The sequence below is a fragment of the Sebastes umbrosus genome, chromosome 14, assembly GCF_015220745.1.
Source record: "Sebastes umbrosus isolate fSebUmb1 chromosome 14, fSebUmb1.pri, whole genome shotgun sequence".
NCBI lineage: Eukaryota > Metazoa > Chordata > Actinopteri > Perciformes > Sebastidae > Sebastes > Sebastes umbrosus.
This window is the reverse complement of record NC_051282.1, coordinates 19,808,362-19,830,651: the sequence shown is the minus strand read 5'-3', so window position 1 is coordinate 19,830,651 and position 22,290 is coordinate 19,808,362. Positions and strand designations below refer to the sequence as shown.

At 41.0% G+C, this 22,290-nt stretch overlaps 1 protein-coding gene across 9 annotated transcripts in view; it reads right to left on the bottom strand.

Annotated features, from left to right (window-relative positions):
- si:ch211-278a6.1 (SRC kinase signaling inhibitor 1) overlaps positions 1–16,380 on the bottom strand; it is a 136,522-nt gene extending 120,142 nt beyond the window's left edge. For 8 of the 9 annotated variants that reach the window (XM_037793210.1, XM_037793212.1, XM_037793213.1 and 5 more), the window contains exon 1: positions 15,824–16,380. In XM_037793210.1, coding sequence (XP_037649138.1) covers positions 15,824–15,845 — 22 coding nt within the window. In that variant the 5' untranslated portion in view covers positions 15,846–16,380. The remainder of the gene's footprint in view (positions 1–15,823) is intronic. The other variant, XM_037793219.1, reaches the window with a different exon arrangement.
- Between the last annotated feature and the right edge of the window lie 5,910 nt (positions 16,381–22,290).

Here is a 22,290-nt window from a genome sequence, read left to right as displayed (position 1 = left end):
CTACAAAAAGACACGACGACTTTGTGTCCTCGACATTTCATTGCCATACTTGACATTGATTGTCTATAGGCTTTTACATTATAACAAGCAGTGTGCTGTGACAAACAACGGGACAGTCAATGATAACCCAGTGAGCTAAAACGCATTTGTCGATTTGTGCTGGACTCGGCTAGGAGTCAGCACTTATTTACCACATCACCTCTAATGTCTACTGAGGGCTCTATTCACTTTTTGCATGCCAATATCTGCAAAGTCAGTGAGCCAAAGAGTATTGTTGTTTTATGGTATACAGTGTAATATAAACACACATTTATGTGTTGACATCAACGTGAATGCACATAATTATCTTTTCTCCCGGCAACGCTTCAAGCTGTAACCCTGGGTGATTTTCTCCACTCGAAATGTGGTTTCACTGTTCTCAAGTTGTACTTGACACATCAACACAGAAGGTGAGAATGAAACGAAGTAAGCAGCTGTATAATTCCAAAGACAACACTGTGGAGTAAGAAGTGGTCCACAGTGGCTTCAGCAAAGCCTTTTCAACAGCGTGTCGTAATGAAACCGGTAAAATATAAACTCCTCCATGAGCACAAGATGCATTAATAATTCTACGTAGATATGAATATTTGAAGCTGATGCCCCGACATTGCCTGCATAACCTGAAGAGGCATCAGATATGGGCAGGGAAGCAATTTCCTAGGGAAGAAATGGATAATAAATACCTTATACAATAATCTTCATAAACACTATGACTTATCTCTGACACCACCCACCCACCCAGCACCATCCCCATTTAGAAATGAGAAATTCCTCCAGGGACAGATTGCTGGCTTGCAAAGAGTCACTGAGAGAGAACTCAAAACGACCACAAAAGGGACGCAAAACAGATCAGCCATATTAGCTCATGGTCAGATGTATCGGAATAAATATGTCATCCGGTAAATGACAAGAAATTGAAGTACAGAAATACCAAAGAGGAAATGAATATCAACCAATATATCAATGTCAGATTTTTTTTTTAAACTCAAATATCAATATTGATATCTGCCTCAAAATTCCTGTATTTGTCAGGCTATAAAAACATCCACAGAGAGACACAACATGACCATAAAGAGACGCAGAATGTCCACAGATGCAAAACGACCACAAACAAACACAAAACAACAACAAAGTAGGGCTGCACAATTAATCGAATATTAATCGTGATCACAGTTCCACAATAAAATTAACATGATCAACTGCGATATTGATGTTTAAAATGCATGCTCCGCTCATAGAAAACTGCTGCAAATCAAATCAAGCGCTTCCTAAACTAACAGCCAGCCGGCAGGGGGCAATCGACATGTGAAAGTGCATTAAAAAAATGTATCCCTAAACTCAATGAATAATCGTGATAAATAATTGTGATGTCAATATTGATCAAAATAATCGTGATTATCATTTTGGCCATAATCGTGCAGCCCTACAACTCTCTTGCGTAGGAGCAGTGTGGGGCCTTTTAAATGTCTGTGTCCAGGGGCCCGTTTTCTCATAATCCGCCCATGCATTCCTGGCAATATTCAACTCAATGAACAAATATCATGGAGGTGTCTGAATGACAGGCAGCGGCCCATCTGTGTACGCTCCTCCATCTTCAGAGCATCTGTTTGGCAGTGGGAGGGAGTGGGCCGGGCTGGATGAGCCCCGCTGCCAAACCCTGGAGCTTCTCACTGCAGCTCTGCAGCCGTCGGTGCCACGTTCCTGATGCCATCTAGAAGGTGGAGCCGATATTGTACTGTGACGGCCTTTGGCATCCTGGTGTGCCAAGAGGAAGGAGAGAAAGCTGCAACACTGGACGAATAGCCAGCCTCCAGTTCCCAGCCAACCCAAAACACATCTGCCAAACCAAAAGGAGCCACACTGCCACACTGCCACACTGCCGCACCCACCTCTCTGCAGAGAGGGAAATAATACACCCAAGAACTACCTCCACAAAAACTCAATAAAAGGCAGGCAAATACACAAATACATGTGCATTATACAGATAAACATGCAAATGCACATGGTCGTGCATCAACAGGGAGACAGAGGTCAAGACTGCTGGAAGATCAGTTGCTTGATGTATGGCTAGGTGATGCAGCATGCATGCTCAATGATGTTAATACATTGTTTATCAGAGTGAAAGAACTGGTAAGTGGCGTCATTAGGGATGTGGACACATTTATCACACAATAGCATGAATCTACAATGTCAGAGACTGTGGAGGTGTGTTTTTAGTGGGCAAACACACAAGAAAACGCACTGAATGCCTGTAGAGTTTAAGAGCTGGGGAAGTGTGATATGTATTCACTGTCAGCGAGTGAAGCTTAAGTCTAAAACAGAGAGTGCAGCATGCCAACAAACTGGATGACAGTGAGGTTTTCTGAAATGTATACAGACGGCATCTAGCGTTTATACAGCATTTAACCCCAGAGCCTCAATTTTCACAATCACGTTACCCCGCGCTGCCGGTCTGCTTCCTCGCAGCACATCCACAGTCCACGGGAGCCTCTGGTTTCCTAGTAACTGTGGGAGAAATTCAGGGCTCGATGGACAGAGGGGCTTTTCTAATCGCCAGTTGTGTGCATGCATGCATTGATTTCCAAATGATTACATGTGTACGTGTGTACACATATGATTTTTTATGTATGAATGTCTATGGTAACATGTTCTATGTTGCTTGTTTATTAGGTATCTGTATATATAAATAAATATACAATCTAATACAACAGTCCTGCAATTAATTCTACCTCCACCATGTTTTATATTAAACTGTTTTAAAGAGGTGTTGATTCAATTTTATGGTCATTTTGGCAGCTATAGTTATAGTGCTGTTAAATTATACAGCTTTATAATGAGAAGTGTTTCTAATTTTGCCCACACAATTTATATCAATGAGGGCAGACTTAATATTAGAAAACAACATTCAGTATAATGTAATACAGCATAACAGCACCACAAAACTACAGCCGCCAAAATGTCTGTAAAGTTGAAATAACACCTCAATAAAACAAGAACATTATAACCTTTATAAAGATAGAATTTACTATCAAGTTTTAGGGCTGCAAGATATTTGAAAGAACTGACATTAAGATATTTATTTTTTTCTGCGATATAAAAAAATACAGGATTTTTCACCAGATGACGACCTCGCCAGAAAAGAACCTGTTTTTGGTCAACATCATCCTTTCTGTAGCCGAAAGATTTCCATACAACTGACGTTGCATTTCTTTTAAAGCTGCAACTAACGATTATATTTATTTTTGAATATTCAGTTGATTATTTTCTTGATTAATCAATTAGTTGTTTGGTTTATAAAATATTGATCAGTGTTTCCTAAAGCCCAAGCTGATGTCCTCAAATGTCTTATTTTGTCCACAACAAAAATATTCAGTTTACTGTCATAGAGGAGTAAAGAAACCAGAAAATATTCACATTTAAGAAGCTGGAATCAGAGGATTTTGACTTTTTTTCCTAAAAAATACTCAAACCGATTAATCGATTATCAAAATAATTGACAATTAACCTAATGGTGACAATAAATGATTAATCGTTGCAGCTCAATGTGATTATTGCACATGCGCACATTGCAATGTCGATGCTCAAACGATATATCGTGCAGCCCGATATAATTTACTATTTATTTATTGTATTAGACTGCCTTTGTTTTAGCTAGTTGTTCCTAATAAACTGGCAACTTTTTAAAGTCATTTAGCAATCAAATCTGCCAAATATTCTTTGGATTGGATTTGCTATATTTTTCTGTATTACATAATTGTAAATTGTATAACTTTGTGCTTTAGACTGGGCTCTGGGATGAATGATTAATCATTTGATAATGAAAATAATCATCAGTTGCAGCTCTAATAAAACAAAATAAACAGAAACCAAACCCAAACGAGGATCACGTCCATACACCATGACAACCTTCAGACATCCTTGTTATAACCTACAGGCCGAGCTCAGGCTCTGGCAGTGATTACCTCTGTGTGCAGTCCCTCAACGGACTTCTAGTTATTGAACAAGGTCAAACATTAGCAGCCAACTCCGTGCTGCTGAAATTATGACCACCGTGTGACTCACTAGCACCAGCAACAAAAACAACGCCGCGCACAAAACGAGACCAACACATCCAGTCATATTCGGCATTTTCCTCCCTCGTTCTCGTTCTCACCCGCTGCTCACTACAGTCAGAAAGCCAATCCATCCAAACACTTTCTCTGCTCATAATCTCAGAAAATCTCCGCACAGCGTTCATATCTCTCCCGCCTGCCGGGTATTTCTGCTGCGCACTGGCTATGTTTCAAAAATGCCAATGTCATCATGCACTATGCTAGAGCCCTTGGTTTCCCATTAATGCCTCGGACTGAGGAGATGGATGCCACCCGGCTAATCGATCAGGAGACACAAAACACAGGCAGCAGCGGATGAACCAAGGATACAGGTCTGTCTCAGGGGGAAAAAACAGAGCTGACCTTTTCATACTCACTGCTCTAATAGTTTATGGCAGTGCGTATGGACTCATCCTTGGATTTCACATGCAATGACGGCAGTGGTCCCCTTTACAGAAAATACATCTTTTCAGCATGGCTGGACTACTGGATAATGCAAGTCCGTATCTGCTTCCCAGCCGGTTACAAGCCATTACTTGTATATTAGTGGGCGATAACATGGGAATTGGTTTCCTTGTCAGAAGGGTAGCTCCTAGTGGGGAAATGAGGAAGGAAATGAAAAGTGATCCACCAGGTTGCAGCAGAGCATAGACTTTCTTACTGCAGAGACTTGCGTGAAGAAGTGCAGCACATGGGGATATACTGAAATAAATGAGTGATTTAAGAGATTGCACACAACTGACAGTAAACGCGATGGAGGTTTAAATGTTGACTGAGGGCGAAGATGGGAATCTAAATTGTAGCTGAGCCAGTGCAGACATATTTGATGCTTCAATTCACAAAGTGGTGCTAAATCTCTCGTTACAGTTTGATAAATCAACCTTTAGTCTGGAAGCAGGGAAGAAGGGCATACAGGGAGATGGTGAAGGAGTCTTTTGAGACCGGGACCAGAATGAGATGAGGGATATTTGGATCCAGTCTGGAGCAGAAGGAGACTAATCTGCCTAAAATCATCAGAGCTTGTGCTGCCTGCTTTGTATTCCTGCCTGAGCAGCTTGGGAATGAAAATCAGAAGTGATGGGAGGAGAACGTAGGAGGAAACGGTCTGAGTGAGAAGAAAGAAGACTATTACTGCTTCTTCTAGCACCAATCTTCATTTCCTCCACCTCTCCCCTTTCTTTCATCACCTCTTTCTTCCGGGGAAGTTTTTAGAGTACGACTGTTTCTCGGTTGCTTCACAGTTCAGCCCCCTTTGTGAATGAGTCTTTAGCCCAGAGGTATCTGAAATGTAAGCTAAATCAGGCTCTCCCTAATATGAAATGCACTCCAACCTACGCTGAGTAGGTGACATGTTCGTAAGTGAAGTCACCTCGACTCTCTCCCAACCCTTTTAAGCATTCACCTGGCTTTAAATGTTTAATAATGACCACAAAACATGTCCATGTAACAAAACACAACCTTGCGGGAAGGAGAACAGTGCAACATGATCTGCATCTGCTATGTTTAGACTGCCGATGTCCCGTGCAGCGAGGAAGCAGATGTATTACTGTGTGCCCCATTTCTACTGAATATTAAAAGCAGAGTGTACGCATGCTGCTATTTCAGGTACGAAAAAACACCAGGTGAGGCTTAAATGGATGTTGGACCTCTTTGTTTCCACAAGAAGAGACACAATTTGGTTGCACTAGTACGTATGGATGCATGGAGAAAAATAGCATCCTGGTACATAAAGCTTTTTCAGTGAACTCCTATGACTCAACTTATTTCTTTTCTCAGTCTCTCATTGCTGTTGGCTGCCTACACGGGAAAAATAATTATAAAAACCTACAAGAATAAATTAAATATGTGTTTCATTACATAATGAGCAGCCTTTTTAATCTCAAAACAAGCCCAAAACCTTTAAAATAATGACACTACACTATTAATATTGAGAGGTGCTTCTGATCTTTTGCCCACCACATTTACAAACACGAGGGGAGAAGAATATTAAAAACACATTTTAATATAATGCAGTCTAGTACAACACCACCACCACTAACCACGACCTTAATAATAAACGTATAATTGATTTAACTACTCTCTGACTGTGTCAGCACATACTGCACATCACGATCTTTGTAAATGTAGAATTTTGTGGCAGATCTGTTTTACTGGATTGCATTAAATTGTATAAATGTATGTAATAAAGTGGCCAGGGAGTGTGTTTAAAGAAATCTTAATACTGCCCTGGGATTGTATTTAATCTGTATGCATGTCTTTACTGGGGTGAGTGGGAGTGAAGAGAAAGCAATAGAGAAGGCAACTGACTGTCGGCTCATTTGGCAGAGAAGATGCATCTTAACTCGACGGCAATAAATAAACTCATAGATGATTGCTGTAACATAACTGAGCAATCACCAATCGCAAAAACTGTGTTAAAGCAAGACATTTTGGGAAATGAGTTTATTCACTTTCTTGCAGCGAGTTAGATGAGAAGATTGATACCACTCTCACGTCTCGTGTGGTAAATATGTAGCTGGAGCCAGCAGCCAGTAAGCATAGCTTAGCATAAAGACTGGACCCCCGTAAAACGGTTTGACATAATGAGCAGACATAATGACATAATGAGTTTTAGAGGTGCTGGCAGGCAGATTTTTTCAAAACTAAGCTAATTGGCTGCTGGCTGTAGCTTCACCGTACTGTCATGAGAGTAGTACTGATCTCTTTCTCAGCAAGGAAGCAACGTTCACAAAACATCAAAACTATTCCTTTAACCTGGATTAAGTTAAATTATTGAATAGATGACTAAAGCATAACTTGCAGTAGATTGCGACCAGAATGGCTAGACGGTGTGGTTATCTCCAGGTGAGAGCCTCCACACTGGCTCAGGAGGTTGATCCTGTGAATTAGTGTTTGAAACATCAGTTTACTAATAATTACAAAACTGTTTTATAAGTCTAAATTCAACAAAAGTACACTGTGTGAACATAAATGAGTTAGCTGTCACCTAGGGGTGGGCGATACATCGAATATAGTCGGCTTGTCCCACGCGCGGTGTATAAAATGACTCGCGAACATCGACTACAAATTATCATGTAATGTTTTTAAGCCACCCCGCCGGCATGAGAGTCGCTTTGGCATTTCCTTCTCTCCTACGGCTCCCTCTCACAAACACACACAAACGTCACAGACTACGCGCCCATCCAGAACCCCTCTGCTGGGCACGTGTGTGCAACGTATGCGGCCGGTGTGTTTTGGTCTGGAGGGGAAGCAGCGAAGAGGGAAGGAGCCAGCCCGGAGAAAGCGAAAGACACGACTAAAGCAACCAGAACCAGCCCTGAAGCAAATGACTCTGGCTTCCTTGCTTTCCAACGCATTCCCATATGACAAAAAAAGTGCAAAATGGAAAGAAATCACTGCAGTTGTAACAAATTACATCCGGTTAGCGTAGTTGAAAAGCCCGGATTCAAAAGGCTCATTAAGACACTTGATCGAAAATATGAACTGCCTGGTCGCAAATTTTTTGCGGAGAAAGCTCTACCGGAGTTATACATTTCAGTGAGAGAAAAGTTGGCCAACCAGCTAACAAAGGTGACCCACTTCTCCACAACTACCGATCTGAACCGGTGAGTGGAACCGCTGACACGTCCTCCTGAAAATATAAACAAAGGACTGTTCCCGCCTTTTCATTTTGAAAGAGCAACGGCTAATGAGGAAACACCTGCAATTACCGCTTATCGCCATAGGTGCGGCCAAAGAGAATGAAACAGAGATCTTCGAGACTGTAACTTTATCTTGATTTCTGCAGAAAATCGAAAGTTTTTCAAAGATCCATAAAGGGCAAAAAGTGACCATTAATCACTGCTGGAAAAATACCCTTTGCCGACCAAATGTGAATATTTACCTCATTATCGCCTAGATTTTCACAAATTGATCTGCGCTGTACCAACTGTCACTAAAGCAGAAAACAGATGCTGCCTTCAAATACTGTCTGGAAGTGTTGCAATTACTGGTAGGGTGCACTTAATAAGACTAATAAACTGTCAAATAGTCCACAAATAGAAGTTGAATTTTGTATCCTTAATATGCCAGGATGTGTTATACTCGTTATATGACGAGACAACATTTTGTCATAACATACTGTAGTACAGCACCACTTAAAGATGTGGATCTTTTCCTCTTCTTTCTCCTGCTGCAGCACAAAGTAAACAGTCAGCAGAAAGCTACTTTTGATTTAGGGTCCATTTTGTTATGTCTCACTACAGAACACCTTAATACACGACAAGTTGTTTTTATGACTCACAGGCTGGAGCTTTCAAAGAGCACATTAGGGCAGCAATTCTTCTACAACAGATCACTGTGGACCAACTACAGCCCTGTGAGCAGGGAGAATCTAGAGGCTAATGAAGTAAATATTGGCCTCCTGGACCCACACACTGCAATCGCTTCAGGATCATGTTATACAAGCTGCTGTATAGTAATTCTATTGTTACTTTCTGCCCTTTTTTGGAAATCTAACCACCCAGCTGCAGCCACCTCAGCTGTATATTATGAAGTAACACCTGAAAATATAGGAAAACTATATATCATATATGAATAACAATGCCTAAAATATATATTTTTTTAATTAAACCTTTATAAGAGTAATTTATCAATGCATTGCATGTTTGATTTGATATTATTTGAGATAGATAAGTGCGGAAAATAACTTTAACATTTAACAGAGTGACCGTTGTGCTTTTAGAGAACAGAAGGTCAAAGGACTTCCTAGCAACAGTAACTAACTCAATACCTCTCCTATCTTTTCAATTGTCTCTGAAAAGGTCAAAACTAAAAGAGAATTATTTATAATTCTATCAGACGATGCTTTTACCATCATTTATACATCCTTCACTTTCATAAAACAAGAATGTACATGGATGGCTCATATTATTCAGTCCACCATTATGCACAGATATCAAACTCTGACCTGCACATAATTGTGTCATGGAAACAAGGACATTTGATGAATGGATGTAATATCCAAACTCTTGCATTATTGATGACCTTGAGAGCTAACTAGTGTGATTACCACTGCAGCTGTGAAAGGGTCATCATAAAGGCCACAAACCTCTGGAGTAAAAGGACGAAGCATTCGCAAAGAGTTTGATTTTTGACCTGTCACCTCAGTTCACAGTAACAATTTCCTCCCAAGAATAAAACTGGAAAAGAGCAAAGCATCTTGAATGAGATGTGAAGACATTCCCGACTCTATAGTGATCATTTTATCACAGTTATTATGTTTTATTGAAGCGTAGCTAGATAAATTTACTCCTAAAATGTTACATATATAGACCCTTTTACAGCTGATGTCACCAAAAATATGTGGCGTTTTGCCCCAGACGAGTCAGCGGGTTTTAAACATTGAATTAAAACTTTTATCAGCATCAAAATGTCTGGTTGTTGCGTGTTCAGTGTCATTATCGATATTCAAACTGAGGACTCAAGTTCTACAGAATTCCGACATACAGGATTACGGCCGTTTCAGAGCAACAGGGTGTTTCCGTTTAACGAGTGGCCGTGTTAAGTGGTGATTTTCAGCCCAATGTGTCCGTGGTTGCTTGTAGTAACTTACTGAAATGATTGGCGCAGATAATAAACACAGATGAGTATGTATTTAAAAAGGATTGAAGGCTTTTACAAAGACAGCTACATGTTCTGATTGAGTTTTCACAATGCTGCCATCACTTAGCAACACATCAGCAACCAAGATGCATTTGGCTGTTAACACGGACACTCGTTAAACCAAAACACCGGCGGCGTCTATGGCTGCAAACTCTCGCTGGTGTAAGGCTAGGTTTATTCACCAAATACGTGGATATATCTGGCCACTAAACATTGGGCCGCTTGCTAATGTCTTCTACACACTCACTAATAACATACAGATCTGGAAAGTCAATTTGTTTCGGTTGCAATTGCGATCTTTGGTGGTTAATGCCCTTGCATAGCTTGACAAGCTATTGTACTACACCGCCCTACTTCCATTGCCAAAATGCGTGCGCACACTTACCTACGTCATCATAGTTTGCAAACAGTAAAAGGGTATATATCATCGTCGCTCCTCTGTACACTAACACAAGGCACATATTTACACACATACATGCGGGTGCACATATGTGAGCTCAAGCCCCTGTGCATTTACAACTTGCTGTGACAAGGACACTGCATGAAGCAAACCTAACATAAGGACCGGTTTGCTGGTCTGGAAAGAGCAGTTTGGCATTTGCCCATCATTATGTGATCAGCGCCCTTTTATGCATGCAAGGTTGTGCCCCAGGATGTCTGTATATCATGTTAATATTTTGCTTAGCAGATTTACTTTAACATCAGATTCAGTACAAATCTCTGGCAACGCTATTCCCAGCAGGGTCAATTACTTTGGAAATGCCCTAAAAAAACATGCGGCTCCCTCTGCCATAAAACATTGCATCATCATCAGCCAATCACGAGGCGGCATTCGAGGGGCTTTGTGTGGCAGAGACAAGCAGGTGGGTAAGTACAAAACAATGACTCCACAGACATACTGAGCTCCACACATGATGACTGCATGCTGCTGTCAATAACAGATGCTTCGATCAGCTGTGGATTACATTTCTACCATTTCTACTTGTGATCTGATCCTTACTTAAATAAATTCAACAAAAAGGATGGTTCAATTGAGGTTGTGTCCTTGCATGTTAGATAAATATACGACAGGCACATGATGACATGACCCGCCTGGTACAGTCCACCTGTCTATATTGCTTTCAGTATTGTCCTCTGAGATGAAAAGATGGTAAACAGACCAGCAGAGCTCAGCTGATATTAAAACTAAATCTATTATCCCATCAAAACAAAAAGCATTTATCTGCTTATTTTCCATAATGCTCTCTTTGTGTAGCTTATATCGGCTTGGTACAAAGTACTTTGATGTAAATTTATCAGTGTCAGAAATATGACTGAACTCACTAAACAAAGTCTACAAAGCTTTATCCTCCTTTATCCATACTGCAGTATTGAGTGTGTCATCATGTTGCCAACATGTCTGTGCCAATGTCAACACTAAATCCTCTACATTTTTCTGTGATCAAATTCAAACATATCAGAGAAAATACTAGGGCTGTGTGTTGGCAAGAATCTGCCAATATGATGCGTATCATGAGACGGGGGTAACAATTCAATGTATTGTGATACTGTAAGCAAGGTGATATATTGCGATTTTTTTCAAATCTAATTTTAGTAAAAACTGGTATAAAGACGCATCATATGTATAAAATCTGAGAAACAAAAGTCACTAGCCTGTGTGAGATGGCTAACATCATCACACATGAATACAATTGGACTCATTGGACATTACAGTCATACCCAGTTCCAGCAATTCTAAGACTGTTTAGGGACACCATGCAGAAATATTCAAAAACACCATTTAAGAATAGTTGGAAATAGCACATTTGTACTGCATGCATAAAACTGCATTGTTTTGACCCCAAACTGCATGTGATTATCATAAAGCAGGCATGTCTGTAAAGGGGAGACTCGTGGGTACCCACAGAACCCATTTTCATTCACATATCTTGAGGAGAGAGATCAAGGTACCCCTTTGAAAATGGCCATGCCAGTTTTTCCTCACCAAAATTTAGCGCAAGTTTGGAGCGTTACTTAGCGGCATGCAAGTATGACAAGGTTGGTACCAGTACTTTCACTCTAGCTTTAAAACTGAGCCCTCTACAACCTCCAAAAGACAGAATAGCAGCCGGGTCCGTCGGATTTTTAAGAGCTTAGTTGAAAATCTATACAGCGTTTTGAAGAATCAATATAATATCGCGATACTCATGTGTATCGATATTTTCTTACACCTCTACAAAATACAGCAAGCTACCATGGCCAAGACGTCATCACATTAACTCATACTATCAGTCTCAGTACAGTTGTTACTGGATTGAATTTATATTTAGTAAATCACAGCATGTTACCGTACATATGCATCCTATTCTTTGTCACATATCTACACCCACACCATGTGTATGTCTTTGCCAGCATTCTCCTCTCATACAGTATAACATCACTTCACCATGCAGTATATAACAGCATCTCAGTCACTGCAGACCCCTCCCCATGAGCCTTCGCCTCACCAGAGAGGATCAGCAGACAGACAGACAGACATGTGTGTTGACATAAACCTCAGCTGAACATACTAGGTATAGCGTTGGAGGCATAAAGCTACCAGGATCTGCCGTCTCTGCACAATGGTGACATTGCGATAAGCATTAGCTCTGCAGCAGGCTCATACCGAGCTTAATGCTTGACTCTGCTTAATCTATTCTTTACGGTTTAGCCTATCAGTGTGAACTGGTACAAGTCTAATGGGCTTAGAAAGATGCTTCTATTTGCCGGGATAGGCAGTGGTTAAACGGTGACTACCAAGTGTAAAATATATACTTCTTTACTGGCCAACTTGGCAAAGCTAAGCAAAGTCTGGCTGGCTCACTGGTGGCCTGAATGCACAGCCAACATTAGTATGGTTTGTGGCAGTGGTCTTTTTGGCAGCATTAAGTTAAACTGGTACCTTGAATTGCCCCCAACAGCAGTAGCATTATTGAATATTGCAGGTCCATACATCTAGAAATCTTTTGTTCCACCACATTATTAAAAACTAGGGCTGTCAGTCGATTCAAATATTTAATTGTGATTAATCGCAAATTTTTTATCTGTTCAAAATGTACCTTAAAGGGAGATTTTTCAAGTATTTAATACTCCTATCAAATATGCTTGCTTTATGCAAATATATGTAAATAATTATTATTGGAAATCAATTAACAACACAAAACAATGACAAATGTTGTCCAGAGACCCTCACAGGTACTGCATTTAGCATTAAAAAAATATGCTCAAATCATAAGATTCAAGATTCAAGATGTTTATTGTCACACCGGTTATACAAGTACAATCATGTGAAATACTTTTTGCTGGGAAGCTCCATTAAGAAAACAGTAAGTTAAGTAGCAAAAAATAATAAAATAAAAATAATAGTGTATTTACAAATAATATACAGTATAATAATAAAGGAAGTACTTGGTATATGGTATATATTGTAACTATAGAAGCAAAATATATATATATATGGGAGCAGTAGACGTTGCATACTATAAAAATATTGCACAGGCATTTTTTTTTATATATATGTGTATATATATATATATATATATATATATATACACATATATATATATATTGCACATATTGCATTGATTGAAGTATTGCACTCGTTTATTGCACTTTTTGTGAGGGAGAGAGTGTTGTATGATTTATCTTAACATGGCAAACTCAAGCCCAACAGGCACCAAACTGCATGTGATCATCATAAAGTGGGCATGTCTGTAAAGGGGAGACTCGTGGGTACCCAGAGAACCCATTTTCATTCACATATCTTGAGGTCAGAGGTCAAGTGACCCCTTTGAAAATGGCCATGCCAGTTTTTCCTCGCCAAAATCTAGCGCGAGTTCGGAGCGTTATTCCTTATGATTCCTTAGGTTTTACAGTTTCGTACAATGCGAGTATCTTCACTCTAGCTAAACTGAACCCGCTTTAACCTCATAAAGATTATTAATTATTATTATTAATTAATGCATTAAAGAAATTAGTGGCGTTAAAACAAATTTGCGTTAATGCGTTATGATCACGTTAATTTTAACAGCCCTAACAAAAACTGTGTCTGCTTCTATAAAAAATAATCTCATTGCTTTAACATGCAGGCAACTCAATTTCTCTTTTTTAACACCCATGGCTCAGTATGGAGCTTAATCCATGTCAGTTCCTCTAAGATAGACTCTGACTACAGACAGAACTGCACGGACAAGCTTTACAGTGATAAAGCAAAAAAAATCCAATATACAGACAGACCTCTAGCTAGTGCAAAAGGTCTCATGACACTGCAGCTTGTCTGCCTTCACCTGAGCCTCAAAACCTCTGCGTTTAAAGAGACTGATAAGAGTGTCTGACAAGAGAATACAAATATCAACTTGGAGAAATTACTTTCCAAAGGTCATCTGACAAAAGAGCAAAAAACACAGCAGCCAAAAAACTGACCGGACAAGTTGAGGCCATCAATATTCTACACCAGACACATCTGAGAAAGAGCTGACAAACAAACAAGTTTAAAGAGCTGCTTACTATTCCACTGTTGAGCCCTTGCAATCATCCAAGTAATGGTCTCATTTAGACTCTCAAACACTGTTAAAAAGAATTATGTTGCTGCCAGACCTCAGCATTGCATCTTACCTGTCCATCTACGTGCCCAGCCTTTTTTTGTCTTTTGTTCTTTCAAACTTCCTTTCATTCTTTCCCCGTCTTTCATATCCTCTCTGTCCCCCTTCTCCCCACTAGCTACCAGACTGTCCCTGGGTGAGAGGCAAGCAAGGGATGAAGAGGAGGGGGAGGAAGAAAGGAGGGAGAAATAGGTAATGAAGAGATAGTGAGGGAAATGAATGTTGACGAATGAATTCCCAGAGCTGTGCGGCGCTGCCCTTTTCTCTGAAAAGCGAGCGTTCGCCCTCTTTCCCCTCTCTTTATTTCTTTGAATCTTGATAGTGGAGATTTTTCCTCTGTCTCCAGGAGTGTTTTCCCAATTCTTTCTAACTTTAACCCCCATGCCCTTTACACTTTTTTCTCAATGTTTGCCTCTGCATTTACACACCCTCCTCCTGAAACACAGCAGGTGTCACACATGGACAAATGCAAATATGCAAATATGATGCACACACACACACATCTAGAAGCAAATATGCTTGCCTGTCACCAGGAATCAGAGACCTTCAGTTCAGTATCAAGCACAGCATTTTTCAGGCTTGCAACTGGTATTTTACAAAAGGGATTGTAAAAGAGAGTGAAATAGAGAGATTCAAAGACAGATAGAAAGAAAAAGAGACACAGAGAGAGAGAGAAGCCCAACGGGAATAGAGCAAGCATCACATGAAGGAGTTGACCCACCCAATCATCCATTTACAATACCATCCCCCATTCACTCAAGGCAAAGCTGCCTAGCCCCTCATTAAGCTATCATTACATCCACTAATTCTTTTATTTGTCTTACTTATCTTTGTTTTTTCTCTATCTTATTGTCTTTCACAAACACACACACACACACACACACACACACACACACACCTCGGAGCGCTTCACTTCTAAGAGGTCGTCCATGTGGTTGACAGTTGCATCCAACACACATGCAAGCACAATCACACTTTGCGCTCAACTACACACATGACAAAAAATCTCTGTCACTAGTCACCTCCCTCTCACACACACACACACACACACACACACAAACACACAGACTCACACCCACCAGCACCACCTGCTTCACTGATGGTACTTCTAGTCTACACCAGCCCCCCCTCCCATTTCTTGCTGCTCCCACAAATGGTGCCTCCACCCAGTGTTTTCCAGCACCTCATCCTCGTATTCAACATCCCTGCGAGCCTCTCCCCATACGCCTCACTCTACTACCCATTAACCGATGCTACCTTACAGCATCGCTCCTCAAGCGATGCCGCGCTCCACGAGCCCTCAGCCCAACCCCCCATCCCCTGCCTTCCCGGAGTGTAACAGGAGGACAGCCAGCTGGTTTGGGTAGCACAACACGCACAATCAAAGAGATACCTGCTACACAAGTATACAAGGAGATAGGGTTGACATGCCTTGGGATGGTGCATTGCCCATGCTGCGACACGGACCGCTGCAGCTGAAAGTGATCGCGTTTCCTGTTCCCCCTCCTCTTTTTTTCCTCTCTCCTCCTCCCTCCTCCTGTCCCTCGCTTTCTGTTCTTCACAAAGCACCGGGTCTCTCCTTCCTTGTGCCGGTCCCCGCGCTCCTATTCGCTCCTCTCCTTCTACCGTCCTCCTTCCCTTTGTCTCGCGCTCGCTCTGGCTTTCTCTTCCCTCCGTCGGAACCTCCTTCGCGAGATGGCTGTGGTCCAGCAGCGGCGCTCCTGACAGCACTGCGCGTGTGTGGCTGCGAGCACGTGTGTGTGTGTGTGTGTGTGTGAGGGAGAGGTTGAGTGGGAGAGCCTGAGAGTGTGTGTGTGAGAGAGAGAGAGAGAGAGAGGGCGTACTCTTCAGCAGTATGAGCCGTGGTGGACTGTGCATGCCGGTGCAGGGATGCTCAGCACACAGCTAGGAATGAAGCACAAATTTTGCCCATGATAAATTCACACTCCCTCACCCACTCTCACTCACTTGCTCGCTCCATGCCTTATTTCCTCTTCATTACACATTATATTCTCTCTCTCTTAAAGACACAGGCGGCACGCTGCATTGCTACACGCCTAGGGCACATCTCATGATATGGTAATAAAGGGGAGTCCAGGGACATGGTCCTATGTGGGGCTCAGCAGCTGAGCTAGCAGGAGGGCGGGTGGAGAAATGCTTGAAGCATCTACTGTACCAGGAATGGGGGAGGATGGTGCTGGTGATGAGAGGAAGAGAGGGAGAGAGTGGAAGGGAGAGACAAGAGTAGAACACTTGAAATATCCCCTAGTGACAACAACAGCTAATGATGAAGCTGTGTTGGGCCCCAGGCGAGGTTGTAATGGATTGGCATGGCAACCGGAGCGCAGTGGCAGGTGAGAATGACGAGAAAGACGCCACAGGAGGGCAACCTCGGCATCACTGTGGCCTATGGCTCTGCCCTGCTGGATGTTTGTTTGCAAGCATAAATTATCACTCTTATGAATCCTGGCGACTATCACCTCCACTAACCAACAATCACTCATACGAAAAGTAGGGCAGAGCCCAGCGTTACGTCTGCAGTTCAAGAATGCCCTTGAAACACAATGTGGAAAAATCCATACTGAAATCAATCATGTACAATACTGTATCTGATAAGAGGACAAAAAATGAGCTACAAGTGGTTAAGGGAGGCAAATGGATGGTGTGAAATCAAAGACAAATAGTGAGGCTCATGGAAACTGTCAGGTGTTGTGGATGAGAGAGATTCAGAGGATTGCTGTCAAGCAGAGAGAGGCTATTCTTTGCTGTAGCAGCTAATGGGTGCTGATGAATTAAGAAAGTAAAAGGAGGGGGGAGAGAGAGGGGGAGAGAGAGCGTAAAATGCCAGGAGATGGAGAGATAAAAGAGGATGGAGGGCCTCTTCATGATGAGAGTGATGAATAATGTATGGTCAGGCTGCACACAAGACTTACACAGCACACTGGCCTGTCCGTCATGTCCAGCTGGCTCACAGGCTCAGGGAGACGATGCATCAGCCTGTCAGGTGGCGTCCGTCCACTTGAGCTACAAGCAAGCCGACAAAATCCTGCAACAGCAAAAAATTCACACGTTACTTCTTTAAGTTTAGGAAAGAGAAGTTCAAAAAGAAATTCAGATGTCAGTGTCTACCAAAAGTTATACAAATAGAAACACCACAAGTGTCATGAAATGCATCCTGGGTAATCACAATGTCATGACCTCAAGATATGTGAATGAAAATGGGTTCTATGGGTACCCACGAGTCTCCCCTTTACAGACATGCCCACTTTATGATAATCACATGCAGTTTGGGGCAAGTCATAGTCAAGTCAGCACACTGACACACTGACAGCTGTTGTTGCCTGTTGGGCTGCAGTTTGCCATGTTATGATTTGAGCATATTTTTCATGCTAAATGCAGTACCTGTGAGGGTTTCTGGACAATATTTGTCATTGTTTTGTGTTGTTAATTGATTTGCAATAATAAATATATACATACATTTGCATAAAGCAAGCATATTTCCCCACTCCCATGTTGATAAGAGTATTAAATACTTGACAAATCTTACTTTAAGGTACATCTTGAACAGATAAAAAATGTGCGATTAATTTGCAATTAAATATTTTAATCGATTGACAGCCCTAGTAAAAACACATCAAATCCAGGAGACATAATATTAGATCTAAATGTTTGAAGTAAAATCATATGAGGACAAAAAGTAAATGAGTTTCATGAATGTGTAGACATGTTGGTGTACACGTTAATGGGCAATGTGCTGAACTTCACTGTGACAGACCTAAATTAAAGCCATGCTGTTCTGGGTGCTGAAAATGGTGTTGCCCAGCAGGGGTTAGTTACTATTTATAGCAAATGATCCCATATTGAGATTGGAACATTTCTTAAATCAGATTAGTTTCAAAGTGGCGACAACTAAGATTTCACTTCCCCTACAGCACAAAATGGCATGTCAGCAGGGGGCTAATAGGTTTGCTGATAAGTACCTTAATTACATCACAGGTGTTGTTATTTTAGCAGCTTATACTCTCAATGGCACCAAAACTCTGATCATTGAAACTTCCTAACACAACTGGTGCAGAATTGGAGGCTATGCTTAGAGACAGTCTATTACTTATAAGGTAGTCATTTACAAATATCTGTTCAGGAACCCCATATCCCATTATCACAAATAAAATTCACTATTCCTATTATCTTGCATCAGCAGTCCTGCACACCCGATTAATTTAATAAGATTAGGGATGCACCGATCCGACTTTTTCAGTCCCGATATCAATAGCAATACCTGGGCTTTGGGTATCGGCCAATACCAAGTACCGACCCGATACCAGCGCTCAATTAATAAGCTGTATGTCTCACTGTGTGGAAGTGACTGGGATCATTCTTTTATGTGTAAGGCAACATCAGGCTTGACTTAAACATTGCTTTCCTAATTTTGTAAAACTAAATGTGACACATAAATACATTGATACACAATTAATGAATTGTTATTTATTATTAAAATAATAAATCGTACACCAGCAACTTGGTAAAAAAAAAAAAAAATCTTCAAAATTAACAGGAATTACAATTCAAGTGTAAAGATTTTAACGCAGCCACAAGTTGGTCAAAACTTAACCAAGAATTAAAATTCTAGTATATAACGTATAAAGTATATAAACATAGTTAAATTCATTGGATCGGCCACATTGTCACCGATATCCGATCCAGCTGTTTGAGTCAGTATCGGCCCAATATCCAATCCGGTATCGGTATTGGTGCATCCCTAAATAATATTAATGAAAAAATACAACGATACAAATTTCATTTATCTGCAACATGCTGTCATTAGAAGCATAAGCAGGCTGCAGACAAGAACAAATATTAGCTATTTTATCCCTGGCTTCTAATATTTACATCCTGCTGTGGCTTTTTCATTGTTCACATTTCACGTAATATATAGTATGTTGACACTGAATACCTCACACCAAGCATGTGTACTTGGCAAGCAATATACAGTATATGCCAAATTGCCAATTTGAAATTGCATTACTCCTTATATATCATGCTGTGCGGCTATATTTCATGTTGTATACCTGTGTACAACTAGTGAACAAACAAACAAACATAAAACTGCTGCAGTAGATCGAATCGATTATCAGCCCAAGGAGGACATTGTTGTCATACTGAGATCATTGCTGTGACCTGCATCGTTTGTGAACCAGCACATTACTGTCTGATACAGTGTTTAAAAAAACAATATTGGAGCTTGTGTAGTGCTGATGGCCTGCTTTGCCTCAAGGCTTCTGTATTTTACAGAGCACAAAGCTGCTCATTGCAGAGGTGCAATTTGCTGAGTAAGTAGCTTTGTGGAGTTGATGAGCACGCTCTGCCACTGTTTTCTAATAAAATGACATCTGCTGTTTTATTGTTCGCTCTGGAGCAAACATATTGCAGTGTGAATTATCAGGCTGCTCAATTCAAAAATTATTATTTGGCCTTTTTTAGATACAAGTTTTAAACTCATGTTCTTGAAAGACGTGGTGTGGTTGTCCCTAAGGACTTAAAGGAACCCAGTTTGTCCTGGTTGTCCTCCTTCTTTCTCTCCATCTCAGCTGTGAGAGCTCATCGACCCAGAAACACTTCGGCACATTCTGTGGCACAATAGATCTGCCCTCGCTTCAGTGGAAACTGGCCATCTGAGGTTATTAGGGGGGGGGGCTGGGGAGTGGGGATGAATGTCAATGACAGTGTGACTTGGATGCAGTAAGACAAGACAACCAGACAGAGATGTTCTTACTGTATATGAGAGGGAGCAAAGGTCACTATCACAGCAAATCAATCATCTTTCAACGTCCCTTCACAACATGCAGAAAAACTCCATATGCACGCTTATGCACTAATGCACACAGTTGCTTATGCAGGGCTCTCAACTAACTTTTTTCACCATCTTCCAGGAACTCTCCCGAAATACAACCTAAGCCGTCCCGAATAGAATGAGGACCGTCCCAAATTTAAAATCTTTGTTTTTCTACATTATCATTAGTTAATCATTCAAAGTGACCTTTAACATTAATCAAACATCAAAAGTGGTTTATTTTTGTTCATAAATTTCTAATTTCAAAAAGTCATTATTTTATTTGTATTTATTTTTTATTTATACTTTGCATATTTGTTTTGATTTAGATGTTAACCATGCAGCTTAGTTCAATTTAAAAAAAAAATGTAAGTGTAAAAAGTAGCATTTGTTCAAAAAACAAGATTTCGCATATGGGCCCCCAAAAAGCTAAAAAAAAAAAAACCCGGCTAGCTGTGCGTCCTAAAGTTGAAGGAGCTGCTGGACGAGATGCACCTGTCATGGGGAGAGGATGGAGATGAGATGGATAGATCTCATTGCAGCCGTATTACCCGGAGGGGATGAAGAGAGGAGTAAGTAGTGAATATTAGTAACATGATTTGAGAACTAGACACAAGGCACCTGATTGGACGAACGCTTTCCCTCGTGGGCTGTTGCTCTCAGCTTTCAAACCAGAACCAACATGGCAGCTCGTTTGGAAACTTTCTTCTCTTATATCAGGAAAATAGTTCACCGAAATGTGTTTCTGACAACATTTCAGAGTTTCCAGAGGTGGCTGATTGCGTCGGACGCCACTGATTTGCATAAAGTAGCCTAGATCTCAAGTTTATGCAGATGAAGAGCGGCCAACGTGACGCCCCCTCTCTCGAATCGCACCGCCACACTACCAGAATGCATTGCACAGTTGCTTACAAAGACAATGAATGGGAAGCGTGGGAAGGACAGAGGCTGTGGATATGCACCATTACAGTGTGTGTGTGTGTGTGTTTATGGTGTCAAGGAGGTAATAACGGTGTGCTGTACAAAACATGCAGTCATTTTCATCGCTGTTCATTCTAATGTATTTTCCTTTCAACTCTCGTCCCAAATTCGTCCCAAAATTAATTTTCATCCTTCCCGATCATATTTGTTTTGGCCCCGGGACGACAGGACATCCTAAAGCTCGAACCCTGGCTTATTGCTCATTGTAACCTTCAGAGTACAATCACACTGTACATTCAGTGCAGCATATAGGATCCTCTGGGTACAAAGAGAGCAGGTAATGTATCGGTGTAAATGTCCATAATGATGGATATCACTCCTCCTCATGTCCGCTAAACCTCCAATACACAGTGAACCAAGACTGTTCCAATTATACGACAAACATCTATCATCTAACCATTTTAAACTTTGCAGGAATCCAGCAGAGTTACTGCTGCTAAAGCACTTATGCCCCTTTGTCCAGTGGAGACAATAGAGAAAGATGTTTATTGGAGCCAATGAGCCCTATTCAGTCAGCCAGCTCACAAAGAGCGATAATAAACGTCTGCTATAAAACTTCATTTGATATAGAGCCAGACACCAGATATTGTGTGGAATCTACAATGATTGGGCAGCGCTCCGACTCCGGTGTGTAATGGCTCTCAATGTACAAGTGCAAAGAGTGTTGAAATAGATATTGCATGCATGTAGTGTAATAAGTTACTTATAGATTGGGCAGTTTATGTACAGTATATGTATAAACATCTATGTACATTAATGGCTAGGAGCAGACCACCTCTTCTTAAGAAATATACTGATAAGCAGCAGATGACCATCACAACAGGGATGAGCTTAACTTGAGCAGCTGACTGTAGCATCAGTGTGAAAAGGAATAAAAGAGAGAACATACAGAAATAGAAACCATATTAGAATCGGCTGTGTGTAAGACAACAAACATGTTTACATCCCTCAAGCCAATACACATTATAACCCTCTATTAGAGGCAAGGCCAAGAAAAAGGCAACAACTGAGAGGGGAATACACTGCTGTAAAGCACTAAAGCCCATAGCCCATGAAATATATGTAAATTTACTCAAGTGTTGTTCTA